At 44.2% G+C, this 27537-nt stretch overlaps 1 protein-coding gene across 1 annotated transcript; it reads left to right on the forward strand.

Annotated features, from left to right (window-relative positions):
- Positions 1–1974: 1974 nt before the first annotated feature.
- LOC139351723 (alpha-tectorin-like) lies at positions 1975–27537 on the forward strand. Its single transcript, XM_070993728.1, has 15 exons — positions 1975–1998; positions 12117–12213; positions 12363–12495; positions 13567–13807; positions 14009–14165; positions 14343–14427; positions 14750–14812; positions 15060–15289; positions 15636–15752; positions 16159–16346; positions 16623–16774; positions 16853–17089; positions 17228–17384; positions 24125–24214; positions 27511–27537. Exons 1-15 carry the CDS (start codon positions 1975–1977, stop codon positions 27535–27537), a joined length of 1998 nt encoding a protein of 665 aa, XP_070849829.1.

The raw sequence follows: 27537 nt of genomic DNA on the forward strand, positions 1-27537 counted from the left end.
TGAACACAACATATCAACACAACTGAAATCTGCTGCAGCTCCTGCTGCTTCCCAGGAAGGAGAGAGAGTGAGACAGGTCCCACAGCGCCTTTTAAGACCTGCCCCCAATCAGGAACCCTCTGTCTCCACCTTAAAAGGGGCGGAGCAAAAGAAAAAGGTTAGTCACCTTACAGCCCACCACCAGCAGGCTGAGGAGTGCATAACACCCCCACCGTAAGTTACTGGACAATGTGCCCTGTAAAAGAAAGACAAAGGTGAATACAAGGATGTTAGTTTTTGTAGACATTGTTCAGTAAACTGCCTATAGGCGCGACAAAGCGTCGGCCAGAACATTATCTTTGCCACGGACGTGTCGCACTTCCACGTTAAAGGCCTGCAGCCGTAAACTCCAACTCATCAACCGTCTGTTTTTATTTCGCATTCCTTGCAAAAAGACGAGACGGTTGTGGTCGGTGTAAACGACTACAGGAACACTGGACGAACCAACGTAAACTTCGAAGTGCTCCAAGGACAGAACTAGTGCCAGCGCTTCTTTTTCGATTGTGGAGTACCATTTCTGATGGCGGTCCAGCTTCTTCGAAAAATACGAAATTGGATGCTCTACCCCATCAGAACCCTCCTGCAACAGGACAGCGCCCACACCGGTGTCACTCGCATCTACCGCCAATTTAAAAGGCAGATCAAAGCGGGGTGCCGCCAGAACCGGGGCACTCAACAGCAAACTCTTAGTTTGTTCAAAAGCCAACTGACAGGCATCAGACCACTTGAAACTGACTTTCGGGCTCAGCAGATCAGTCAAAGGAGAGGCTACAGCAGAAAAATTGTTACAAAAGCCCCTATAATAGCCTACCATAGCCAGGTAACGACGGAGCTCAGTTCGGGTGGTTGGAACTGGAAACGTTATGATACTTTCCACCTTCGCCTGAACAGGACGAACCTGACCTCTCCCTACCACCTTACCAAGATAAGTTACAGTGGCTTGCCCGAACTCACACTTTGACAGGTTAACTGTCAAGTTAGCCTCTTTCAGACGGGCAAATATTGCCTGCAGATGATTCATATGTTCAGCCCATGAATCCGAACAAACAACCAAATCGTCAAGATAGGCTTCAACGAAAGACAAACCAGATAACACTACATTTATCAACCGCTGGAACGTGGCTGGCGCATTACGCATTCAAAAAGCCATGACAGTATACTGCAAGAAGTCATCTGGCGTAACAAACGCTGAGATCTCTTTAGCTCGCTTAGTCAATGGGACCTGCCAGTACCCCTTTAACAAGTCCACTTTTGTAACAAACCTGGCACCCCCTACACGATCCACATAATCCTCCATCCTCGGAAGAGGGTAGCAATCAGGTTTTGTCACGCCGTTAACTTTTCTGAAGTCGGTACAAAAGCGGTCTTCACCGTTAGCTTTATCCGCCAGCAAACATGGGGAACTCCATGCACTGGAACTGGGCTCCGCTATACCGTGTTGCATCATGTAGTGTACCTGTTTTTTTAAACGATGGCGTTTGTCAGGATTGACACGATAAGGACGCTGCTTAATCGGCAGCGAATCCCCAACATCAATATCGTGCATCAAGACATTAGTCCGAGAAGGAACATCGGAAAACAAGACTCTGTTAGACTCCACCAAAGCAAGCAAGTCTGCCCGCTGCGGCTCAGGAAGATGGGCAAAATGAGTGGCAAGATTCTCTAGAATAACAGAGTTTGGCAGCTTCCCATGAGTGAGAGCCACAGACAGCGGACTGTCATCTGTTTCAGAACTGGACAGCGCCCCCAGGGACCTGTCTGTCACCAGACTGACGTGCGGTGCAGCGACTTCAGCACCAGACAGCGACACCGAGTTCAGAGTTGTTTTACCTGTCTCAGACCTGAGCTCTTTAACCTGGCACGACGTGTCCCTGTCACAGTAGGACTTTAACATATTAACATGACAGAGTCATGTTAATATGAGTCAGTCCTACGATGGCGATCAGGAGTGGCTACCAGGTAATCTCTGTCACCCACCTTCTCCTTAATCAGGTAAGGCCCACTATAACGTGCCTGCAAACTACACCCAGGAATGGGCAACAACACCAAGACTTTATCACCGGGCTTGAACACTCTGCTTCTAGCATGGACATCAAACCATGATTTCATTCAAGCCTGGGCTGTCGTCAGGTTATCCCTGGCTATCTCACAAGCTCTGCGTAGTTTGCATCTGAAGTCACATACGTAATCCAACAGATTTTTTTCCGTCTGTTCACACAGCCACTGCTCCCTCAGCTCTTTCAACGGACCGCGAACCGTATGAGCAAAAAACAGCTCCAACGGACTGAAGCCCAAAGACTCCTGAACGACTTCCCGAATAGCAAACATTTGTAAGTGCACCCCATCATCCCAGTCCTTCTCAAATTCCAGATAGTATGTGCGCAACATCATTTTTAGCGTTTGGTGGAAGCGCTCCAGTGCACCCTGACTTTCAGGATGGTATGCACTGGAGTAACAATGTTTAATATTCAACTGCTTCAACACCTGGGCAAACACACGAGACATAAACTTTGTCCCCTGGTCCGTCTGCACAACTTTTGGCAGACCAAACAATGAAAAAAACTTAGTCAAAGCTTTTACCACCACAGGGGTTGTAATTTTTCGCAGGGGAAATACTTCTGGAAATCGGGTGGACGTACACATTACCATCAAAAGGAACTTATTGCCAGACTTCGTTCTTGGAAGCGGACCCACGCAGTCCACTAGGACACGTTCAAAAGGTTCACCCACAACCGGAATTGGATAAAGCGGAGCAGGAGGTATGACTTGGTTAGGCTTCCCAGCTACCTGACAAACATGACAAGATTTACAATGGCGGACAACATCTTTCTTTAACCCCGGCCAGAAAAAATGACGCAATATGCGATCATAGGTTTTCCTAACGCCTAGGTGTCCAGCTAAAGGACTGTCATGTGCCAAACTCAAAATCTCCTTCTGATATGGAACAGGAACAACAATCTGGGTCACACTACTCCAGTCATCCTCAGCAGATGAATTCAACGGCGTCCATTTCCGCATAAGTACTCCATCCTGCATAAAATAACATGTAGACAAAACCTCAACCTGGTCACCGGCAACTACAGCGTCAAAGAGAGGAGAGAGAGTAGTGACTTTTCGCTGCTCAGCCGCCAGCTGATCTCTAGATAGAGACACAGATTTACTACCAGAAAAAGTGTCAAGCATATCCGAGCTCTCCCGCGGAACATGCAACACTTTCTCATTGGGCTCACACAGAAAGGTGTCACTCAAGTCAACGTCTTCCCTCTTACTCATAGACCGAGTAACAGCGCAACTGGCCAGAGCACTGGGACACTTTTGAGGCTTCTCAACTGGAGACTGCTGGACATGAACTAAAGTCACCTCAGGTGTGACTAGCACCTTTCCGCCAGCCAAATCATTCCCCAGCAAAAACGAGATTCCCTCAATTGGAAGACTAGGACACACGCCCACAGATACTACACCCGACACAAGAGCTGAATCGATAAAGAGTTTATGTAAAGGTACCATTATGTCCCCACTCGTGCCAAAACCAGACACTGGAACCTTCGAACCCACAGCAGATGTATCACTAAACGGCAAGGCCCCCTCCAAAATCAAAGACTGCAAAGCAGCACTGTCCCGCAACATTTTCACTGGGATCTTCACGTCACCGTCATTCAAACAGACCATGCCGTCCATAAGAAATGGCACAAAATACGACAGGTCAGTTGACTCAGATCTCACAGGTTGATTCACCTCCTCAAGCGTTTTAACCACTGCCACTGGTTTCGCATCTCGCTTCTTCAACACTGGACAACCCGCAACAATATGCCCTCTCCGTTTGCGGTAGAAGCACGTCACATTGTCTTTCGTATTCAAATCCTGCTTCACAGGCTTAACTTCACTCTCGGGCGAGTTTGGACTCCTAACGCTCTCAGACGCAACAGCTATGCCCCTGACACTCTCCACATTACTATTAAGGCTCTCAAAGGGTTTAAAATGACTGAAAGCGTGATCTCCAAACATCGATTTATGAGTGAGGACATAATCATCAACCAGGACAGCGGCTTTACTTACATCCGAAACTTTATTTTCATTTAAATAAGTTACCACTTTATCCGGAAGGGAGGATTTAAAGTCCTCCATCAAAATCAATTGCTTCAGTTTCTCAAAATCTGTCACTCCAGTAGATGAACACCAACGATCAAAAAGAGCTTCTTTTTCTCGGGCAAACTCAATATAAGTTTGATGCCCTTGTTTTCTTAATTTTCGAAACTTTTGACGGTAAGCTTCCGGTACTAACTCGTATGCGCTGAGGATCGCAGCTTTCACCTTATCGAAGTCTAAGCTGTCCTCACCTGGAATAGAGGCGTAAACTTTCTGAGCTTACCCACTCAACATGCATTGTAGCAGTAAAGTCCACGCGGATTTCGGCCACTTCAAGGCAGATGCTACCCATTCGAAAACAACAAAGTATTTGTCCACATCTTTCTCAGTGAAAGGAGGAACTAAGCGGATGTTTTTGCCTACATCAAACTCGTTGGAATGAACAGCACCCGGCGGGACAAAGCCAAGCTCTAACTCTAGCTCTAACACGCAAACGAACCTGCTGCTCAAGCCTCTTCATTTCTAGATCGTTTAAATATCTGAGTTCTTTATCTTTTAGTGACAGATGCTGCAACTCGAGTTCGAGTTCTTTAAGTTTTATTACCTCGTCAAAAGATTTATTTGATCACTCAGGTGACTTCGGCGTACTTTCCAACTGCTGCAAAATACCCTTATCCACTAAAGCCGTATGCAGCCCCGCCTTCATCGCTTGCTTTTTCATCTGTTTAGACAGAGGTACTTCATAGTGATCAGCAAGTAACAGCAGGTTATCCTTGGTACACCGGTGAAACAACTCCAGAGTAGGAGATTCAACAAAATCCTCCAGTTTAAACTCCATTGTAAGACACTGGAACCCCAACTCACAAATGCAGCCACAATTACCCCAACACTATGCCTCCACAGAGCCCCCAAAACTGTCCACAAGTCACCCAAACTATTCTATAGGCAACACAGTACAAATGGCTCATAGGGCATAGAGCACCAAGGCATTCAGATTAACCAGGCCTGCTGCCACTAAGCCACACAAAAATCTGAATTCCACAAACCAACCTGAAAACCATAAGTATTCAGCTTGGGACGAGCCCCCAAATTATGTTACAACCCCCTAAAAAGGCTCATTCAAGGAGGTCTAACATAATAAAAATGAGGAGGGTTTTTTTTAGCAGCAGCCAAAAAAATAAGTTTATTAATACAAATAAACCAGTCCACCAAAAAAAACATCAACCTCAACCAAACAAAAGAACTGATGGGCCAGCCAAATTAAACAAAAGGGAAGGAAGGAGCTCCAGACCAACCCACATAGGGCCGTCGGATCCAGGATCCTTCCTCTACCCTACAAACATAACAACTAAACCCTCAAAGGAAATAAAGCCGCGAAAACAGGACTACTGGACCCATCAGAGAAAAACGAACTGAACACAACATATCAACACAACTGAAATCTGCTGCAGCTCCTGCTGCTTCCCAGGAAGGAGAGAGAGTGAGACAGGTCCCACAGCGCCTTTTAAGACCTGCCCCCAATCAGGAACCCTCTGTCTCCACCTTAAAAGGGGCGGAGCAAAAGAAAAAGGTTAGTCACCTTACAGCCCACCACCAGCAGGCTGAGGAGCGCATAACAATCAAAATAACTAAAGGCAAGACAAAGGATCACAAAACCTGACAAGAAATGTGACTTGGGCTGGCGTGGTTCTCTGGCTTAACAAGGCAAGACCAAATGGCATAGGACAAAGGGAGACACAGACAATATATACCCCCACACACACCAGGTAATGGAAAACAGGTGGAAACAGTCAGGACGGGGCAGACAATCAGACAAGATGAAGACACACAAGGGAAGGGGCAAGTTACCTGAAACGAGAGGAGAGTGGGATGTCAAAATAAAAGCCACGGGACAACATAGACACAAGACAAAACTTATTTATTTATTTTACTTGCACTTATAAAGAAGGCTTTTTTGACTGACAATGTTTGTCCTTTGGAGGGCAGCGTTGAGCTGAATGTTACCACACTTGAGAGCAAAAGTCATTTATGGCTGGGTGTGCGACACTTCCCGGCAAAGCCCGCTCATGGTTCCTGATGGTGCTGCGAGCAGCTGCTGCTCTGCACCATATGCAGCTCTCCAGTCTTGACCCAGGTGTGTAGGCACCGTAATGGACCCCAGTGACAACCACAGCACACCCGCAGACTGTCCACAGGAGAGGATGGACAGAAAACTGCTGACAAATAACTAATAAACATTGTCACATACCCCACAAGACAGAAGACCACCACCCACATGGACACCTATTACATATACACACAGGCAGAAAAGGCTTCAGCACTATCACCTGCACCTGTAACCAGGAGAGGATGAACAGGAAACTGGTAGAGTCAAGTGTGTGTGCTGATTAAATGGCTGCAGATCACACCCAGACACACTTGTAGCCCATCAGCCCATATCCATGCAATCACCTCATGTTATAGACACACACACTCACACTCACACCTACGGACAATTTAGAGTCATCAGTTAACCTAATGAGCATGTTTTTGGTCTGTGGGAGGAAGCCGGAGAGAACCCACGCATGCACGGGAAGAACATGCAAGCTTCACACAGGAAGGCCCCGCCTGACCCAGGGATCGAACCGACAACCTTCTTGCTGTGAGGCACGCGCACTACCTGCTGCGCCACCGTGCAACCCTCATTTAAATCAGGGTTCAAAACATTATTTTTTGCTACAGCTTTTATTTAAAGTAAATGTATTTGCTCAATGGTTTTAATCATTTTAATCTTTCTAAATGCTAAATTATTGTCCTTTACTCGCTTCTGTTTTTAATTTTCCTTTAATTGTATTTTATTTTTATTTTTCTATTGTCTTCTAATCTCTTTCTTTCTTTCTTTCTTTGAAATGTATGATTTTAATGTATTTTTATGCTTCTGTAAAGCACTTTGAATTGCCTAGTGTATGAATTGTGCTATGATTTCCCTGTGTGTTAAAAGATTGTTGTCTTCCTGGTATTGCTTTCGTGTTGTTCTCTTTTTTGGATGTTGTACTTAGTTGGATTTTTGTTAAATGAATCATTTGGACTGTTTTCGCTGAGCCTTTTTTGTTAAGTCTGCATCATTGGGTTCGTTCCTTACCTTTTGCTCAGCCACAAAACCTTAACACTTTTGTCTTTGTGTCTAAATAAAAGAAAGAAAAGCATGATGCCTCACCCACATACATGACCTATTTAAGCTCACTGCTGTGAGAACACTCGAACCTGGAGGGGAAACTCCACGTCAACAGATGTATAGCAACATTTCAATGTACTTGTGCAGTTACATTCCACTAAAAGTGTCTGCTGGCTTTCATCCAGTCTTCAGGAGATGACTTCAAACACTGTAGGGCTGGGACAGAGTCAGCATGAGGTGGAGGAGTTTGACTCAGTGACAGTCTTACAGAGCTCAGTTAATGAAATGCAGGTGAATTTTTCCATCTGTTTTATAGATGTGTGAATATCAATGCAAGTTCTTCACAGTTTGATGCAGGAACTGTGGATGTGTGGGGGCGGTGCTGAGCAGCTGGTCAATAGTGGACAATAATATTCTAAAGTTCTCAGCATTCTCTCTAATAGAGTAATAAAGTAATCCTTTCTTACCAGAAGTACGCTTTGTTATAGACACTCATGGCTTCTTTGTATTTTTCACTCTGAACTGTGAGCCCAGTTTTCCTCCGTTGTCTTATAGCTGCTTGACAGATTCTTCCTCTCATTAACACTGTCTTTGTTTGACCATGGGGACGTCCTGTCAGTGGACCTCTTTTTGACCCTTACTGTCAAAAATATTCATCCATGTCCTTTAAAGAGCAGTCGTAGCTTAGCATAACTATTCTTCAGCCTAGTCATGGAGGAATCTGCCTTGAACCAAAACATCCCTTTCAGTCTTTCTTAAGATTACGTTGCTATCAGAAAACCAACAGTGATGGTCAGAAAAAGGCCGTTCAAACACTCAAACACTGTCGATGTTTAACCCTCTTGTTATTACCAAGTCCAGGATGTTCCCATGCTGATGAGTGGCTTCATTCACATGTTGAAGTAATTGTACTTGACTCTAAACACCTTAGCAACACAACATCTGATGACATAGCAAGTATAGATGGCAATGCACTGGCCTCTGGCACCACTGTAAGGAATTTTCTGTTATCTTTGATCAGGATATGTCCTTTAGCTCCCAGGTAAAATCAATTTCAAGGACTGCCTTTTACAGCTCATATTGTAAAAATCAGGTACATCTTGTCTCAAAATGATGAAGAAAAACTCGTGTCATGTCACTGTTTTGACCGATGCCCAGGACGCCCGACTATGCTGACAGAGCCAAGCATGAGGATGCTGAATGTCATTAACAACAACATTAATAATAAAATTACACATAGTACCTTTAATGTTGCACTCCATATTTTACACAAGCTGCCTGATGTGAATGCTGAAGGTGGTTGAAAACTATTAAGTTAATTGTTAAGGAGGTGACTGGTGAACGCAAGTGCAGACACACCCACAGACAGGTATGAGATTTCAGGTTTTGTAATTGCAAAGGAATGGGTGGCAGAGCCAAGCAGGTCCAGAACAGAGTCCAGGCAGAGCGGACGGACTGGTAGCAGAGTCTACCATCTCGCAGCATGGATGTGGCAGAGCTGAGTGTTTGTAGGAGTCTTGATTGCAGGGTAGGATGCAGCTGGAGAGGCTATACTCTAGCTCCAGCTCACCTGTCTCCACTCAGGTAATCACACACCACCCAGAGAGAGAGGGAGAGACTCGAGGGAGACAGGAGGTCACTGCAGATCAGATGATGTTCGAGGGCCAGATGGAACATTTATCGATATGATAGGAATGAAAGTTTTGCCCCCATTCTAAGTCCCAAGTCGGAGTCACCCAAGGACTTTTTCACACTCACATGTTGTGATTTTGACTCACAGGCAAACGAGCACTGTAGGCCGTCATAAAGGAAAGCAGGAATGCTACACGAGCAAGCTGAGATGGACGAAACAAAGCAGACAAACTGCTCCTGATGCAGGACCCTGCTTGACCACATGATCTTCGCTTCTTGAAATGTTGAGTTTCAGTGACAGGACCTCATCCAAAATGGAGCCGTTCCTCCACAAAACTGGTGCATGTTTGCTTAACTGGCTTCACTTTGTGGCCTCATCACAGGGAAACTTGGATGCTGTGAAGGCCTGAGTATGACCAAAAACACAACACAGCAGCTGAGTCATCAGACTTGTTGTGGTTGAAGAGTAAGACAGCTGATTTTTACAAAGTCACAAACAGTCGGTCTTTGTTGGTCATTTTTCAGTCTACAGGGTAGAACCCAAAATACTTCCACTCACTGCTTGTCCAGTGTCACAATTAGCCAATCAGTAAAGCTTTTTGACCCCCTCCATTTTTATTGATTAGTTCATAGGTCAGTAGGGCCCCCCCTGCACGAAAAGACTCAGCTCAGCTCTGATTCCACAACCTATCAATGTATTTTGAGGTGACAACTATTGTGATGTTGGTATGTACTGTAATTAAAAAGTTGTTTTTTTCATACCTGTAGTCCTTAATGCACAACCACACCTTCAGCCAGGAACATTGTGTTGATTGTTACTGAGCTATCTGTCTTAGTTAACAAGGTCGGCGTAGGTCACTATCTCACGCAATCACAGACTATTTGATTATAAAGAGGAATACTCTCATCTGATAGGCTAACAGTGTTGCCAGATTGTTGCCCAATAGGAAGCTCAACTAGTTGCAGAAGACAAGTTCAATTAGGGATCAGCACAGGTGTCACTCCACCCCCGCCACACCTGCTCTGCCCTCCTGGGTGTTAACAGCTGTGAGGATGCACATAAAAAGAGAGGGAGCGAGAGAGAGAGCAGCATCTTCCACGGAGAGACGAATCAGAATCATCAGAGACCTTCATCTTCCTCATCCACCATCAAACCTCCAGAGGGTAAGACAACCTGCACACTCCTCGTCTGTCTCGTCTTCTCTATTGTTGAACTGTGGGAACCTGCTCAAAGCTTTTCACACTTTTCTGACATTTCAGAAACCAAACAATTTGTCCGGTCAGGGAAAAACCTGGAGAAGTCATGGAAGTGTCATGGAAATCCACTTTTGTACAGCATGAATCCTGTTCAAGATGTCCATCTGTGTGTCTTCCAGCTCTCTGCCAGCTGATTGGCCTCCTCCATCATGCTCCGCCTCCTGCTCTTCCTGTCTGCTCTCATTGGGCTGCTGCCTGGTAAGCACACGCACTCGTGTTGAAACTCCACCCACAAGACGAGTTGAGGGAGTTCAGTAGAAGCAACATGAAAGAAGAGCAAACGATCTGAGAATGAAGAGCAGAATGACTTTAAGTCCGTCAGTAACTGTAAGAGCTGATCATCTGCCAGATGTGCAGAAATGTTGCTGACATCTTTGTTTCTAAGAAGAAGCGGGAACTGATGAGGAGATAAGAAGAGTTTTGATTGACTGATAAACAAACAAACAAACTCTGTTTTATTCCTTCATGAAGTCGACATTTGAATCCTTCTCTGCTGTCCAACCAGCTCACAGACAGTTCTGACCTCTCATGTGTCTCCATCGTCTTCAGGTGCTGAGCAGCAATATACTGGTTCTGCAACGGTCAACATCAGCCATTGTCCCATCACATATTATGGGGTGCAGTACACATCACTGTATGTAAGTAGGATGGAGCCTGATGCTGGAGAATATGTCTCTTTGTTCCATCTAGTGTCTCATTAAAGTCCAGTGCAGTGACACTGAATGTCTGAACATGAATTCATGGAGCATCCTGAAGCAGAGTGAGAGCTCTGACTGAAACCTCCACAACTCTCTGAGTCAAAGTTACGTTGGCTCTTTGGAGAAAAGGGATTTTGTTGATTCACTTGTTGCGTCTCTCTGATTTCAACAGGTCACTGCCACGAGTGATTCGGTCACAGCCTGTTTCAGACAGCGATGAACTGGATTATATTGTTGGACCTGCATTCTCTGGTAACAGGTTTTCTGTGACCGACGTGACTGAGGATGAAGCAGAATACCATCAGAATTTGGCAACTATTAGCACCACGCTAGAATGCACTGTGGAGTTGAGCGGATTTATAACTTCATTTTTCATGAATGTTGTTCAGTGTCAGGGCTCAAATTGAAACAAATTGTCAAGACCGTCTCGAAAACCTCTTGAAGGAAATTTGACAGAAACTCTTCTGTTGACTCTTTACAGCTTTATGTGAAAATAACTAGCTTTGGCAGCCAAGCAGCTGTGAAGTTGGAAACATTCGTGATGAGTTCATTTGTGAGTATTAATTCCGTGTGTGTGTGTGTGTGTGTGTGTGTGTGTGTGTGTGTGTGTGTGTGTGTGTGTGTGTGTGTGTGTGTGTGTGTGTGTGTGTGTGTGTGTGTGTGTGTGTGTGTGTGTGTGTGTGTGTGTGTGTGTGGGATTTGAACATTTGTGACTCTGGTGACTCCTAGTGGTGGTATGAAGAAAGACACTTGGAGAAACCAATGCACACTGCTTCCCCATCAGCCCTCACCCTCCCAAAGTGACCCAGTGACACAGACATGAAAGGACTGAAGGAAACACACAGACTGCACCAGTTTTCATCAGAGCTGTTTGATTTCTCCTCAACAATGTCTGATACCAGAATCATTTCAACATGCTATAATCACATCCAAACTCTACACAGCGTCCATGCAGCCATGTGAACGCAGCTTCCCCAGTCTGAGTCCAGACCAGGACCTTTGTTGCAGATCAACCCCATCTCATTTCTACTGTCAGTTATTCACATGAAGACAAACATGGAGGCAAAAACACTTGAAGAAGTCTGCTCACAGTTACTTTTGACTCTGCAGTTGAACAAAGATAAGACAACACGTCATGTTTAGTTTGACAAGTGGACAAGACAGTGTCATTGTTCAGTCTGTTTGCATCATGTATGAATTCATCATCTCTGCTCTGTGATCGTAACATTGGTTTGTTTGTTGCCATCTAGGACTTTGACTTCAAGGTCAATGGTATCACAGTCAAGATAAAGACTTTGTATAGAGGGAGTCCTCTCTATGAAGACATCAGCGGATGCAGACAGTCAGGTTGGGAAATCCACTGGATCCAAAAATCTATTTTGACTCCCTTAAAAACTAAACTCTTCTATTAATATGTTGCTGTCTTTTGTTTTTGCTGACAGTCTGTAAACTGAAAAGTGAACGATGACATTTTAACCTGATTCTTCACTTTGCAGGTGTTCTGTATTTCTATGATGACGAGGTCAGTTCTGATCCAGACACCTGCTCCACTGAAATCTGTGATGAATACGCAACCATCCAGCCGAAAGATAAATGTGGCTCCATGGAGCATTGTTATGGCAACAACAGGTAATTATGTGTGCTTCATGTTTACAAGAAAGAGCTGTGATGATACAAGAACTTGATGAGGACTTTTTTAAAACATTATTCATTCAGGGCCTTACGCTGTCTGTTCAGACTTGACAGCAGGAAGCTTTTAATGTGAAGCAGCAGCAGAAGGAAATGTTGGGTTTTCATCAGCAGTAACTCAATTCAGCTCAAATGCAGCTCTGATAGGAGCAAAGATATAAACAATGAGGCTGAAATCTGTGAGAGAAAAGCAAGAGCAGAAACATCTATGTATTGTGTTTCAGAGATATCTACTGAAGTATGCTAACCATCTAGCCTGGGTCCATCCCATCTCGTAAGACCACTTTGTGCCTCAAGAGGAATTAGTCTGATAGTAAAGCTCAGGCCTCTGGAGGTGGGCGCTGACTGATGGCTGACCTCCCTTTCGCTCCTCTGCCACTTCATGTGTTCACGGCTTGAACCCACTTTGTTTCTTACATGTTGCACCTTCTGAGATGAGATTTAGATTCGATGGAGACATGAGAAGTTTCCCCATTTGGTCCTGCTACCAAGCAGAACTACAACAGTGTGGGTCGGTGCAGTTATCCTCCACTGTGAGGCTGCAGTGCAAAACTCCTTCATCACTGCACCTTGCCACTAAAGGCAGACTATACCGAGGCCACGGCAAAACGCTGCCTGACCCCCAGCCAGTTTGAAAGCAGCTGGTACGTTATCTGCATCAGGGTTTTGAGGTTTGAACACAGCACAGTTTTCATTAACTGTGATGTTGTTATTGAAATCAAAAGGTAGTGCAGTGTGATACTTGAGACAGTTCCATAACAACAGGAAGACATGTCCCTGGAATACCGGTCCAGGGAGTCCTTCAAGTCACTGCTGTTGGCTGATGTGAGCCAGGCTTGTGAAAACATGACAATCAAATATTACATAGATAAATGCCTCAATGACGACATGAACACATGAAGACTTCACTCCTGCAGTTTGTTTGTTTGAGGGCCCCCTGGTGGTCGCGGCCCTCGGCAGCAGCTCCTGCTGATGGTGTTTGTTGTTTCTGTCCTTCTGTGCCTCCATCAGCTGCATTCTTGACCCCATCTGCACTGTGAGCGGCCCTGCTGTCATCGACTTTCACGGTCGTCTTAACGATGTCCAGGATCGGTGTGCATACACTCTGCTGTCGGGTTCGACAGTCTCTGGCCTCACTGTGGTGGGGTATTTCCGGGAACGCCGTCGTAGAGATGTGAGCTTTTTGGACAGTGTGACACTGCAACTGGACGGAGACGATGATGTTCACCTGGAACAAGGGGGGATAGTTAAGGTAAGCTTCCTACAGCCACCGTCATGTCAGTGTGGACTTTGATCCCAAATCCTCGTCTCATCCTCTGCTGTGTCAGCTCTCATCTTTCAGTTATTTTAATACTGGTGAACTCGGTGGTTGCTGCAGTGAAAACAGTGTTTGTGTGTGTTTGTGATGATTGAACCTGTGTTTCCTCCACTTTGTCTCTCTGCTGTGATGCAGCTGGGAAACACAATGCAGACCATCAACGGCTCGACTGTGCTGTCAAACGGTGTGGAGGTCTCTGAGGACCAAACTGGAGTCACTGCTGTGTGGACAAACGGCAGCAACACTGTTTCTGTCTTCTTTGATGGCAACACCGCACAGATCTTCCTTAAAGGTACAGAAAGTAAAATCCGAGCACTCACCACACGGGATACAACGACCAACTGTGGTGCCCAGCACTCGTTTGGGGCATGAGGAATGTGAACTAAGCTGTATTTTGGTGAATTGCCATGTTCATCCAGTTTGAACACTGATGCTGATCTGACCCATATTCTGTCTTTCACTTGTCCAGCACTTAGTGGTCCACAAGTTGATGGTTTGTGTGTCAACTCCACGTCTGTGAGTGATCAGAGGATTCCTGACAACAGTATCCTCGAGTAAGACGTTGATCACAGTGTTTCAGTGGACGTTGTACTTTGTTTTTGAAATTCAGTCCCCTAACACACCTTCACTTGTCTGGAAAGTCAGTTTTTATGTTTTGCTCGATTCTGTTGATCTCACAACAATGACCATTTCCACAACTTGAATTTTAAATTATCTGGACACATCTTGAAAAAGATGAAGGTTCCTTTGATTTGTGGACTGAAGCAAAGACACAAAGCTCATGTGTGTCTGTAACACTCAGAAAGTGTGTTTGTGTGTATCTGAACAGTGAGAGCAGGTATCAATCCTGACTTTGTGTTGTGTGTCGCCCCCTAGCTGTGAGGTGCTGTACAATGACCCTGCTGACAGTTCGATCAACTGCACCAAGATGACCCAACAGTAAGTAGATGAAACAAACTCTCTGTGTTATAGTTTCATGTGTGTGCTAAATGTCATGTTACATCACATGTTTAATGTCATTTGGGGAACAGAATTGATCAAATTTTGTGTGAACAGAAATCTGCGTGACATGAAGCTTCAGCAGCTGTTCCATGTTTAGGTTTATTCCCAGTTACAAAAGGTAACACAGCACTGATTGGACGTCATCCTTCATCTCTCTTTCTGTCTCTTCACATCTGTGGAACAGCTGTCTTCTCCTGAATGACGCGTCCTTCACCACCTGTCACAACCACATTGATCCAACCCCCTACATATTCGCCTGCATGGACACTTTGTGCAGATATCCTGCTGTGGACGGTCTCGACTGTCAGTTCCTGGATGCCTACGCCAGAGTCTGCAGCCTGCGCATCAACGACACAGTGGACAGCTGGAGGTCAATGGCCGGCTGCTGTAAGACTTCTCTCACTTCAGATCAATTCAACTCATCTAGTTTCATTCAAATGAAATATTCAGAAGAAGAAATAAGACTAAATCTGTGGATTGCAGAATATGAAAATGAAGGAGACAGACAGCAAATGTCTGACCTGAAAAAATCTTTGTCTCTAGTTTTTCAGTTCATCTTTCAGAGCCCAGTTTTCACAGCAGTTGTGGAGAATTGATTGATTGGTGTTGCAGTCCTTGTGTGTTTGACAGACTCAGCAGGTCATCTGCATTAGAAACAGTCAGTGTCTCCACTGAACTGTGTTTCTTTAGTGCCACGTCATTATTGCAGTTTGTGTCATTATTCTTTACATGTGTCCCTCTCTGTCTCTCTTTCAGCCCCTCTGTCAGGGAAGGATCTGCAGTGATCATGAGTTCTGTGCAGAGACGCTCAGCGGTGAAATCGGCTGCTTCTGTCGGGCCGTTTTTGCCTTCCCGTACAAATCCAATGACACTTTGGGTACGACAGCTGCGACACGACAACATGACTGACTCGTGCAGAGTCCTGATCCTCAGAGGATGGAGGGTTTTCTCACAGGGACACTTGTTTCACACAGCTGAGCTGTTGTGGAGCTGATGATAACTGACCTTCAGCACTCACTTTGACTGAATGTTTGTTATCAGGAGCACAGATGAGACTTCATTAACTCAGCTCTTCTTTCACCCTCGTGTCTTTTTCACTCTGATGGTATCAAACCACAAAAACTGGTAGTTTGCTTCTGAATGAAAGAACAGACAAAGGTCACCAAAGCAGGATTGAATAGTTTGACTTGTTTTTGTCCCTCATGGTGGAAGTGTCTGTCCAGTCTGTCTTCTTTGACATGGTCTTGTATTCGTCTCCCTCGTCTGTCCTGCTGGACGTTCAGGTGACCCGACGGTCTGCGAGGAGAACTCAGCTTCAGTTACTCTGGTCGGGTGTCTCCTGGAGGAGAAAGGCATCGACTACACAACCTTACACCTCAATGACCAGAACTGCACAGGTCAGATGGATGAGGAGGACCACATGGTGACCTTCAGCTTCGACGTCAATGACCCTTGTGGGACGGAGGTCACGGTGGGTTCTCCATCACGTCTTTACTCTCAACCAGCAGCCAAATGTCTTCCAGCACTCTGCTGAGCTTCTCCTGCTCTCCTCTAGTTTGGGATCTTTCTGTGGGTTGGGCTTCAGCTCTGACCTCCTTGGTTTCTAGAGATGATGGTCATCTATGAAGCTTATTCTAGCCAGTCAACACCTCACAAATGTCACATTTTAAGGCTGAATATAAAGAGTTGTGATGAATTTGTGAGGAACTTGTGCCGTAACAACGTCTGAATCTCCATCACCCTGCAGTCCAACAACAGCCTGCTGATCTACATGAACACCATCACAGCCCTGAACAGCCCCTCTGACAACATCACTCGCCAGGACCGAGTCGACATCGACTTCTCCTGCTTCTATGCTCAGCCAGATGTCAAGAATATGACCTTCAGAATCAAGGACAGGTGAGTGGAGGCTGTTATCTCTGTGTTGTGAAGAGGTTTGTGAGTATAAGACAGCTGAAGTGTGTTTGTTCTCTGCAGCCCTGTGATCCAGCAGTTCACATCTGGAACTTGGAATTACACTCTGACCATGAAAGCCTACACCGACGCCAGACATACAGAAGCTGTGGACTCCAACACTGAAGTCCAGCTGAACCAGAAGATCTGGGTGGTGCTGGAGACTGATGGGCTGGATGACGGTCTGGTCGCCGTGGTGACGGACTCCTGCTGGGTAACCAACCAGGCTGGGACTCTGAGATACAACCTGATCAAAGATGGGTGAGATGAACACAGAGGTGGTAGCTGCTCGCTGCTGTTCCAATGAATCAGAAGCAGGGACTCGTTAATAAGTGTGTTTTTGACTCCTGAAGACAAAGTGTGCTCTGATGTGATGAGTGTTTAACTGTTTGTGAGCAGCTGTGCCAACGACCAGACGGTGGATGTGGAGAGAAACGGAGAGGGAACGTCCGACTTCTTCTCCTTCAACATGTTCCAGTTCACTAGGAGCTCTGGTGACGTCGACCTGCACTGCAAACTCCACCTGTGCGCCACCCTGAACCAGACCTGCACCCCAGTACGCCTCCCAAACACACCACACACACACTGATGAAACCAGCTGCTCCTCCCTGGACAACAGTTAGAACAGGGTGTCTGCCGGCCTGCTGGTTAACACACGTACCGCAATCTGTGATGGCAGCGTCCCCGGGTCGATTCCAGCTCAGGACGTTCATTCCACGTCACTGCCCTTCTCTGGTTCCTCGTTTCCTGTCACCTGTATATTTTCCTCTTCAGAATAAATGCATAAAATGCCCCAAACAATCTTGATTAAAAGCAGTTAGAGGAGCAGTTTACAGATGTGTCAGACTGCTGCTGAGCTTCCATCACCTCCACCAGAGACCGTCTGCTTCCTGTTGCTTTGTTCACTCTTCTCGTCCTGACCTGCTTCACATGAACGCCCTCACTCTCAAACACTCTCTGCTGCCGTAGCCAAATCTGGATCATCCAGAAACAGTTGATGGCGGTTTTTTTTTCAGTTGTTCTCCAGAAATGACAGCTGCCATCAGCCAATCAGAGTGTCTGTCAGTCACTGTGTGTATTCAGACTTACATTTCTAAATACTTTCTCCCATTAAAATAAGAAACGTGAAGGCTTGACAGAGGAGTACTTTCTGCTCATTGTTCCAGTGTTAAACATGTAGATGTTCAAACTGAAGGACACAAAAGGTGAGATGTTTGCTCTCAGCAGCATCGCTCCACCATGAATGGATCAGTGTTGATCTTCCAAAGTCTGGACTTCATCTCTCTCTGTCTTGAACTTCCAGGACTGTGGCGGAGCTTCACGGAGACGCAGATCTGCCACGCTGCAATATGAAGATGAAGCCCCAGCCTTGATCACCATGGCCTGGACTAATTAGGTAAGACACGACTCTGCTGCTGACTGCTGACATCAGAGCAGCTGACCAATGAGGCGACAGCAGAGTCCTGCTGACCAGTGAAGGTGTGGTCGACCAAAACACATCAAGTCCAGCTCCAAAATCTCCTCTTTGTGTTGAAGCAGAGGTGATGTGAGGTGAAGTCCCACCTCTGAACAGGACCATCATCATCATCATCATCATCATCATCATCATCATCATCATCATCATCATCATCATCATCTGTGGTCACCACTGCTGTATGAGAGTCCAATAATAAGCAAAAGAGCCTCATTGTGGCTTCAGCCAGAGAGAACTTTCTCTCTCTCTCCGACTGCATTTCTGTCTGTCTCTCTCTGTCTGTCTCACTCTCTCTTGCCCTCCCTCTCTCACCCAACCAAATTAAATGCTGATGGGATCATATCCTTAAATTTAGCTCCAGCACTATCAGATAGGAGTCTGCTATAAGAATTTTTGTCTACTGGATGGTAGTCTGGTAATACGAATTTAAAAGTTATTAAATGACGGTCCGATAAAAGAGGATTCTGTGAGGAGACTATTAAGTCTTCGATTTCAATGCCATATGTCAGAACAAAGCCAAGGGTGCGGTTAAAACAGTGAGTAGGTTCATATTGATGGAAGCCAACTGAATCTGATACTGAGATAAACGCAGTGCCAAGGCTGTCATTGTCAACGTTGACATGTACATTAAAGTCACCTACAACAATTACCTTATCAGTTTTAAGGATTAATCCTGATAAAAACTCAGGTATAAGTTCGGAGTAAGGACCAGGGGCCTCATTTACAAAGACTTGCATGGATTTCCTACTGAGACATGGCGTACACTCAAATCCAGAAAATGTTATATGCACAAAAATATCCAGATGTATGAATCTGTGCACACGCATGAATGCAAGCACGTTTCCTTTGTATATCCCAATCAACATGGAATTGAGCGCACATGTTGGAGTACCCGAACCCTCCCTGTCCACGCCCCTATTTAAATACACAAATCATCAGAGTAGTCAAGCTATAACTTCAATCAGATGCAAAGATGGTGCTATTATCACAGACGCAAAGGGTATAAATGAGGTCTTTAAGCAATATTATACCAAATTGTACACTTCACAAGGTGATGCAAATTTTGCAGAAATGGAATCTTTCTTTAATGATTTAAACCTTCCCACAATACAGGGACAAGAAAATTCAATCTTAGAAGCCCCTATTTCAGAAAGAGAAATCTACCAAGCTGTAAAAGAGTTGTCCTCAGGAAAATGCCCTGGTGAAGATGGTTTTAGTATTGAATATTGTCAGTGTTTTCAATCGGAGTTATCACCTCTTCTTTGTAAAGTGTATAATAATATAGTAGAGTGTGAGGAGATGCCTATATCTATGCGTCTTGCCACTATTTCAGTCTTGCCAAAACCTGGTAAGGATCCTTTGGAGATCTCAAGTTGGCGTCCAATTAGTATTCTTAACAATGATTATAAGATTTTTGCCAAAATCCTGGCTGCAAGGTTATCCAAGGTTGTTCCTTCTTTAACTCGTCTTGACCAGTGTGGTTTTGTTAAGGGCCGTTTATCATCTAATAACATGAGGAGACTTTACCATATTCTCCCCAAAGCAAACTCTCTCTGCAGTCCAGCAGTAGCTATATCGCTGGACGCAGAGAAAGCTTTTGACCGGATAGAATGGTCCTACCTCTTTTTTTCTCTGTCTAAATTCGGCTTCGGTCCAAATGTTTTAAAATGGGTAAGACCATTATATAGTGGTGCTATTTCTACTGTAAAAACAAACTGTATAATCTCTAAACCTTTCTGTCTCTCTCACTCCACACGTCAGGGTTGTCCAGACTCCCCACTACTTTTTATTTTAGCCCTGGAGCCCTTGGCATCTGCCATACGCAAGAACCCAAAAATAGAGGGCATTAAAGCAGAGGGCTATGATTTTAAATGTACTTTATATGCAGATGATATTCTATTGACTTTAAGTAGGCCTTCACAATCTGTTTCGCTGGTATTGAACTTGATTAATTCATTTAGTAGATTCTCAGGCTATAAGATAAACTGGGGTAAATGTGAGGCAATCCCTCTTAACTGTCATACTTTTGAATCTGATTTAGCAAACACACCTTTCTTATGGAAGTTAAATGGAATGAGATATCTAGGTATCAATATTATTCCTCCCATTTCAAAAATATATGAATTAAATGCTCCTAGTTTAGTAAGGAAAATTAAGGATGATTTGAGTAGATGGTCCACCCTACCAATATCCTTGTGGGGGAGGGCTGAGGTACTAAAAATGTCCATTCTTCCCAGAGTATCTTTTGTTATGTCTGCCATTCCCTTACAGTTTCCACCAAGTTGGTTTAAAGAGTTAAAATCATTATTTTCATCATTTTTGTGGCACAATAAGAACCCCAGAATAAGCCTGAAGAAACTATCTATGTGTAGATATAAGGGTGGTCTGGCAGTACCAGATGTCTATTAATATTATTTGGCCTTTAATTCCAGGTATCCTATTGCTTGGGGTTACGGTAACCACGACATAGCAGGTAGCTGAGAATGGCTGGAGGGACAAATTATTACTAATCTGAGGAGTAATATATCTCTGGCTTCTTTGTGGTCTCATCCTACCCCTCCTGCTGGTCTGAACAACCCTATTATTAGTTTCTCTTGTAAAATTGCCAGACTGATTCATAACAGACTTAAAATCACAGGTACTTCTCTTCCTTCTTGCCCCCTTTGGTACAACCCCTTATTTTCAGCAGGTGGAAAACCATTAGCCAACACAGGGTGGCAGAACTCCGGAATTAAACATCTGGGAGATATATTTAGAGAGGGGGAAATATTATCATTTAGTGACTTAAAAGATCAATTCAATCTAAATAATGCTTCTTTCTTATGTTATCAACAGTTACTTTCTATAATTAAAGCAAAAATGAGAAAGGGAATGCCTATGGCAACAGAGAAGGCAATAGATAATAAGATACAAAATATAACAACTAGGAAAGGTCAGGTTAGTGGTATTTACAAACTTTTGAATCTCTCAGCAGTAACTTAACTTTACAAACTTGTTGGGAGAATGATATAGGTCGCCCTGTCTCCGCAGCCAATTGGCAAAAAATTTGGAATATTCCTTTAATATCAAAATGTGTCTGGTATAGAATAATCCAATTAAAAATTCTGCACAGGGTGTATATTACACCTGTAAAATGTAAAAAAATGGATGCTGCTTTACCTGACAGATGCTGGCTGTGTATACAGTGTATAAAGGGCACCTTTATACACTGTTTGTGGGAATGCCCGGCGGTTAATTTATTCTGGTCAGACGTCATTAAAGCTCTGTCTGAGATCTTCCTGGTGAGAATTCCTAAGTGTCCGGTGCTGTGTATACTGGGAGGCACGTTGGATGGTGTGGACATAAGGGTGATGAGAGATGTAACACTGGGCTGTATGGCTGCTAGGCGTAGAATTGTTATGAACTGGAAGATAAGAGCCCCGTCCTGTTTTAGTTTGAGTGGTTGGCTGGAGGAATTTATTGACTTGATTGGTTTGGAAAGCCAAGCTGCCTCTTTATGGCAACTGGATCTGGGTCTAGATGGTCTCTGGGATAGAGTACGGTCATATTTAAGCTCTTTACCAGAATGAAGAAACACAAACTGAAATGGAAATATATATGAACTGAATTGATGTCTCCCCTACTTGTTATTGTCTCTTTTTTATTTTGTTTGTTATTGTCTTGTTTTATTGGTTTATTTTATATACACTGTATGTCGTTATTGTTGTTGTATAGTGATGTCTTTTTTTTTATTTTTGCTTGTCTTGTCTTTTTAAATTTTTGTTTACTTCTTTGAGAAAAGGAAAAAAATATTAATTAAAAAAAAAAAATACACAAATCATATTTAAATGAGCCCTGCACCTGGGATTCCCCTCTCTGCACAGTCAGAAAATCAAAAAAGAATGAGTAAGACGGGAAAGGAAAAGAATTTCACCGACTTCAGCCACTCGCTGAAGTGGAGGTGCACAAAAAATGCAGGTGCACAAAAAATGGGCACGCTGTCCTCCGGCATAAGCAACAAACGCAAGAGGAGTGAGTGAGTGAGTGGGAGAGTGTGTGTGAGGCTGTCAATGCTGTGGGGTCAGAGAAGCGCACACAAGCTGAAGTGAAAAAGAAGTGGTCCGACATCAAGGTGGATGTGAAGGGAGGATGGCTGCCCACTGCCAAAGTGTGGCCAAAACAGGCAGGGGGACAGGAGAAGAGGGACCCACCCTGTTTGAACAGAGAGTTGCTGCAATTGTGGGTGACACTGCTCTCTCAGGGGTGGTGGGAAGTGCTGCTGAGTAGGAAGGATATTGTGGACAAGATAGTAATCACGAAACACAAAGGAAGACAGACCGGAAAAGAAATTTTGTACAGGTCTTATAAGGATGGTCTGCATTGTAAGGAAAATAGTTGGTCAGGGGAAGACCTGTTGATGGCTGGGATAGGCTCCAGCACCCCCCGCAACCCTGAAAGGGATAGGCAGTAAAATGGATAATGGATAAAAGAAAATGGATGGATGGATGGGAAGACCTAAGTTTATCCATAACTTTGTATGCTGATGACTTTGAGGTCTGTAACCCTTTAGGCACCTCCTGAAAAACCCACAAACTTTGTGCTGTGTATTGGATACTGAATAACCTACCCCCAGAGTCTCATTCTAGTTTGCACTCAATTTTCCTGGCCATTTTGTGCAAAACTGTGTAAACAAATGTAAAGTCATTTGGTTAGGACAAGGTTTTAGAGCCCCTAATACACGACCTTAAGTCTTTGGAAGTTGATGGCATTTTTGTCCCACAACTGGACAAAACACTGAAGGGTACAGTGCAGACTATTGCTGCTGACAATTTAGGAGCATATGGAATAGCAGGCTTTGTGGAGAATTTTACAGGCCCCTTCTTTTGTTGTTTTTGTACAGCACCAGCGTCAGACATTCAATCACATGAGATTAGGTCAGAAACTTTCACCCTCAGAACAAAAGAAACACATTAAACCCATGTCAGAGCAGCCCTAGATAGAGGCAGTAGCTTTTTTGGAGTTAAAAGAGCCTGTCCTTTTACTGGAGCACTTTCTCATTTTCATGTTGTCAGTGGCTACCCTCCTGACGTTGCTCATGATCTTTTTGAGGGCATTGTGCCTGTTGAAATAGCACATTGCCTCACAGTACTGATATCAAAGAAGTATATCACCTTGGATGACTTAAACAGTTCCATTCCGCATTTCCCATACAAGTGGACAGACAAAACCAATAAGCCTCATGAGCCTCAGTAGTTTTGATGTTAGAAATGTCTTCTAAAATCTGTGAGCTGTGCCGTTATTTAAAAATAATTTCATGTCATTTCAGATAAATGCGGAGTTCAAGCGCATCACAACCATGCTGCTACAGTCGAGGTTTCTGTCGCAGCTTGACCTTCTCTCCGAAAGTCTGCTGAGAGTGTTTGCAAAGTGATCGGGGCAGCAGGGTAGAAAGCTGAATGACATAGCTGCCATGATGACAGTAGGACCTTATTTAATTGTTTAACTATAAAGTGTATATGCATTGCATTAGGGTCAGTAAAAGATTTATATGCATCCATCGCAAAGCTCAACTTCCTTCACCTGTGAGTACTGATTCCACTGAAAGGACCTGTCACTTTTATCATGTATTCACTGTACCACTGTGAGAAATTTACCTTTTTTTATATCATCTCTGGAGATGATATAAAACAGGTAGTTTTAATGTTGTTTTGTAGATGCTAGTGTCACATGCTGACTGGTTAAAAAAGTCAGAGTTTTTGTCTTTGATCACTTTCTTCTGTTTCTTCTGTGCTACTGAAAATTTTAGTTCAAATATCTCTATTTTCTTTGTTATAATTCTTAAGGATGACACTGACGCTGGAAGGGAGTCCCTCATCAAAGGACTCTGCATCTATCTGAATGAGAATCCCAATGTCTTGGTGCAGGAGTACATGGTGAGTGTTTTATCAGTAGATTGTGGCTTTGCTACATTTCAAAACATATTCAGTTAACCCTGCGATCCTACTTGGACTGTTTAGGTCAATTTGCCCTCTTTATTAATTTGGCAAAGTGATTCCAGTGCTGAGATTTAAACAAAAAGGTACACTTGTCACACAAAGGGTCCAAACAGCCCACTTTTTCTCCATAGCCCCGCATTATGAAAGTGAAAAAGCACCCATTTTGACCCCTCTGCCACAGAGCAAAAAAATATTATTTCTCTTACATCTGGGGGTCACACCATTATGAAAACACTTCAAATTTGTGACTCTAGTGAAAGAAGGAAAATTCCATCATCTTCCCACACTGTGCTGACCCTCATCTGACAAAGGTAGAATTGGGACTGGGATACAGCTCTGGGGCTCTATTTTCGACTTTTTCGCAAAGTCAGGTCCGCTGCGCCGATGGTGCATGGCGGTGCAGATTTTGTTATTTTCGTGCACTGCGCCACCGGCGCATCTCCTGCCCCTTCTCATATACAGTATATATGCTCTGTAGGGAGCCACAGCTGTTTCTGGTTGGCACAGCGATGGTAATTGTTTAGTTTACATCCCTGTTTCACCTGTGTACATTCGGTCAGGGTGAGTGACCATTACACGTGCCGAACACACTTGCGATTTGGTCAGATGAGATACGGATCAAAATATATAAATTTAGGTCTGACTGTATGTGCTGACTCAGATAGTTGCATTGAATTGTGGCTGTTGCTAATTTTTGATCACAGTGTGCGTTCGATGACTGACCGAGCACTGCTGAAAACACCGTTAAAACCACGCTGCTGTCTTGTTGACGGTGTGATATATGGCGTCATCAACCATGTTTTCAGTGAATAGCCGTTATCACCTAGCAGCCACCCATCCAGAGGGGTGTCCCCCTGAAAGACTGTAGGGTTGCTAGAATTCGCCAGGATGAATGAGTCATGTGCCGACTCGGGGAAAGTGGCATATATGTTTGTCACCTGGCAATTTGAGTCACAGATCACCAGACATCCCTGTTTCACCTGTGTACATTTGGTCAGGTTGAGTAACCATTACGTGTGCCGAACGCGCTTGCGATGTGGTCAGATGAGATACTGATCAAAATATGTAAATTTAGTTCTGACTGTATGTGCTGACTCAGTTGCATTGAATTGTGGCTGTTGCTAATTATTGACAGTGAAATGCCAGACACTGTGGAAACCTGACTATGAGGTATTGGTGACGTGAGCGCACAACTCCACTGGTTTACGAAAATCCACTTGCCCGGCGATGCGCCGCTGGCGCACAGAGTTGACCAGGTCTGGGGTGGCGAGCTTTCAGCGCACTTTTACGTTGCCGGCGCAGACCAAAATGGTCGAAAATCCCAATACGCCGGCTCATTATGCCGACACCTCCCATCCTGGTGCACCTCTGTACGCCTCAGTTTATGAAAATACCAAGTGCGCCGTGTGCCTGCCTGTGCTGCTCGAAAATACCAATGCGCCAGCGGCGAAGTCAAAAATAGAGCCCCTGGAGTATAACAAGACGAGGTTAATGATAAATATCATCCAGGAACATAAAAACAACTTCCATGAAAAAATAAGGAGGAGAATTCAATCTTTACATTAGTTTTTGTTTGAAAGAAATTGGTCCAACAGAAGCAGACTTGTGCTATCCAAATAGTGAAGCTGAAAGAGGCTGCCTGGGGCCTGGAGCTTGTAGTCTATTTCCAACCATGCTGTTACTCAGAATGTATGAATCGTGCGTTGAACCTGGCCACCTCACCACGATGCTGTTTAAATGCATTTGTGCATCAGATATGATCTGTACGGGGAGAGGAGTAGGGGGTGGTGGCTGGTGGGTGGGAGCATGCAAAGGCCCAGGCTTGTTGCGTAACGGTACTCCCCGAATTCGATCGGCTCGTTTGGAAGGGTGCTTTCAGAAATCCATATCTCACTCAAACAAGCACGGACGGTCTTATTTCACAGTTTGTGTGCGTGTGGTAGCACCAAAGACACAAAATAACACCCCAAATCCCAGAAAAAGTAAGTTTTTCATAATATGGGACCTTTAAGCTCTCTATTTTAGATTAGACTCTTTTAGTTATTTTAGACCGCTCTAAGAGCAGTTATCTTGTTTAAGGTTAGAGGTTTGTACCTACTTTGAGTTCAGTTATATTCTTGAGTTAACTCTTTTTCCCCTTCACAGGAAAGAAAATAAATTCATCATAACAGTGATGATTATGAACAGACTTAATATGAACATGTAACACTTCAATTTCAGTTTAAGTTCAGTCCCAATTATGTTGTCAGTTCCAGTTCAGTTTAGAGCCGTTTACTCCGACTCAGTTCAGTTTGAATAAAGGGAAAAACAAAAAGATCCAACACTCTTACAAGTCAGGCAGCGAGTTTACCAACAGCTGGAATGCGGCAGCAGACGTCCTCACTGGCACAATGAAGATCAGTTCTTGTCACTGGAATCAGGGTCCACAGGTCTGGCTCGCCATTATGTGTCCCACGTCGTGTGTGTGTTGTGTCTCCACACACCTCGGAACAGAAAGTCTCCAACCAATTCAACAGGAACAAAAAACCTGACCTGCAAGACAGGTCATAAATGGAATAAATTATCCTATATATGTGAAATAATACTGCAAATCTGCAAATTTGTGCATCTTGACATCACTGCGAAGTCGCTCATCAAAGAAAACGTGGTTGCAGAGCAGCATTTTCAATTTTAAAAACACTGTCCAGAGTAAGACACTTTAAATGCAGTGAAACTTTTTCACTAACACAACATGCAATCATTCACATTTGGTCTCCTTAATAAACAAAAACACACACACACAAAAAAAAACATTACCGTATTTTCCGGACTATAAGTCGCACTTTTTTCATAGTTTGGCTGGTTCTGCGACTTATAGTCAGGTCACAGTTTATGGATTACCGTCTACTGCTGCGTGAGGGCGCTCTAGGCTTGTGACAACTATATGCTGCACCTGTACCACTCCAACACCACAAATTACCCGAAAAAAAGACAACTGAGAAAGAATGAAGACAAACAAAATGCCCCCCCCAAAAAAAATCCTATACTGCAGGTTACAAACTGCAGGTAGTAAAAAATTATGCAGCTGAAAACGGTAATCGTGCAGCAGAACAAAAGTTTGGAGTGAGTGAGAAACTTGGTTAATTCACTCTGCAGACTGTAAATACTGGGTTTTACTGTATATACTGTCACAATCTAATATATGGTACCAATCGCATCTGCAGTACTGTTTGTGTGTTTTATTGTACCCCTAGCGCAAGAACGGAACCCGCCTTCTGTAG

The sequence above is a fragment of the Chaetodon trifascialis genome, chromosome 23 (genome assembly GCF_039877785.1).
Source record: "Chaetodon trifascialis isolate fChaTrf1 chromosome 23, fChaTrf1.hap1, whole genome shotgun sequence".
Lineage (NCBI taxonomy): Eukaryota > Metazoa > Chordata > Actinopteri > Chaetodontiformes > Chaetodontidae > Chaetodon > Chaetodon trifascialis.

Coding starts and splice junctions, on each gene's coding strand:
- LOC139351723 (XM_070993728.1), top strand. CDS start 1,975: ATGGCGATCAGGAGTGGCTACCAG. Junction 1,999..12,116: donor CGATCAGGAGTGGCTACCAG/GTAATCTCTGTC, acceptor GTTGCCATCTAG/GACTTTGACTTCAAGGTCAA. Junction 15,290..15,635: donor TTCTCTCACTTCAGATCAAT/TCAACTCATCTA, acceptor TCTTTCAGCCCC/TCTGTCAGGGAAGGATCTGC.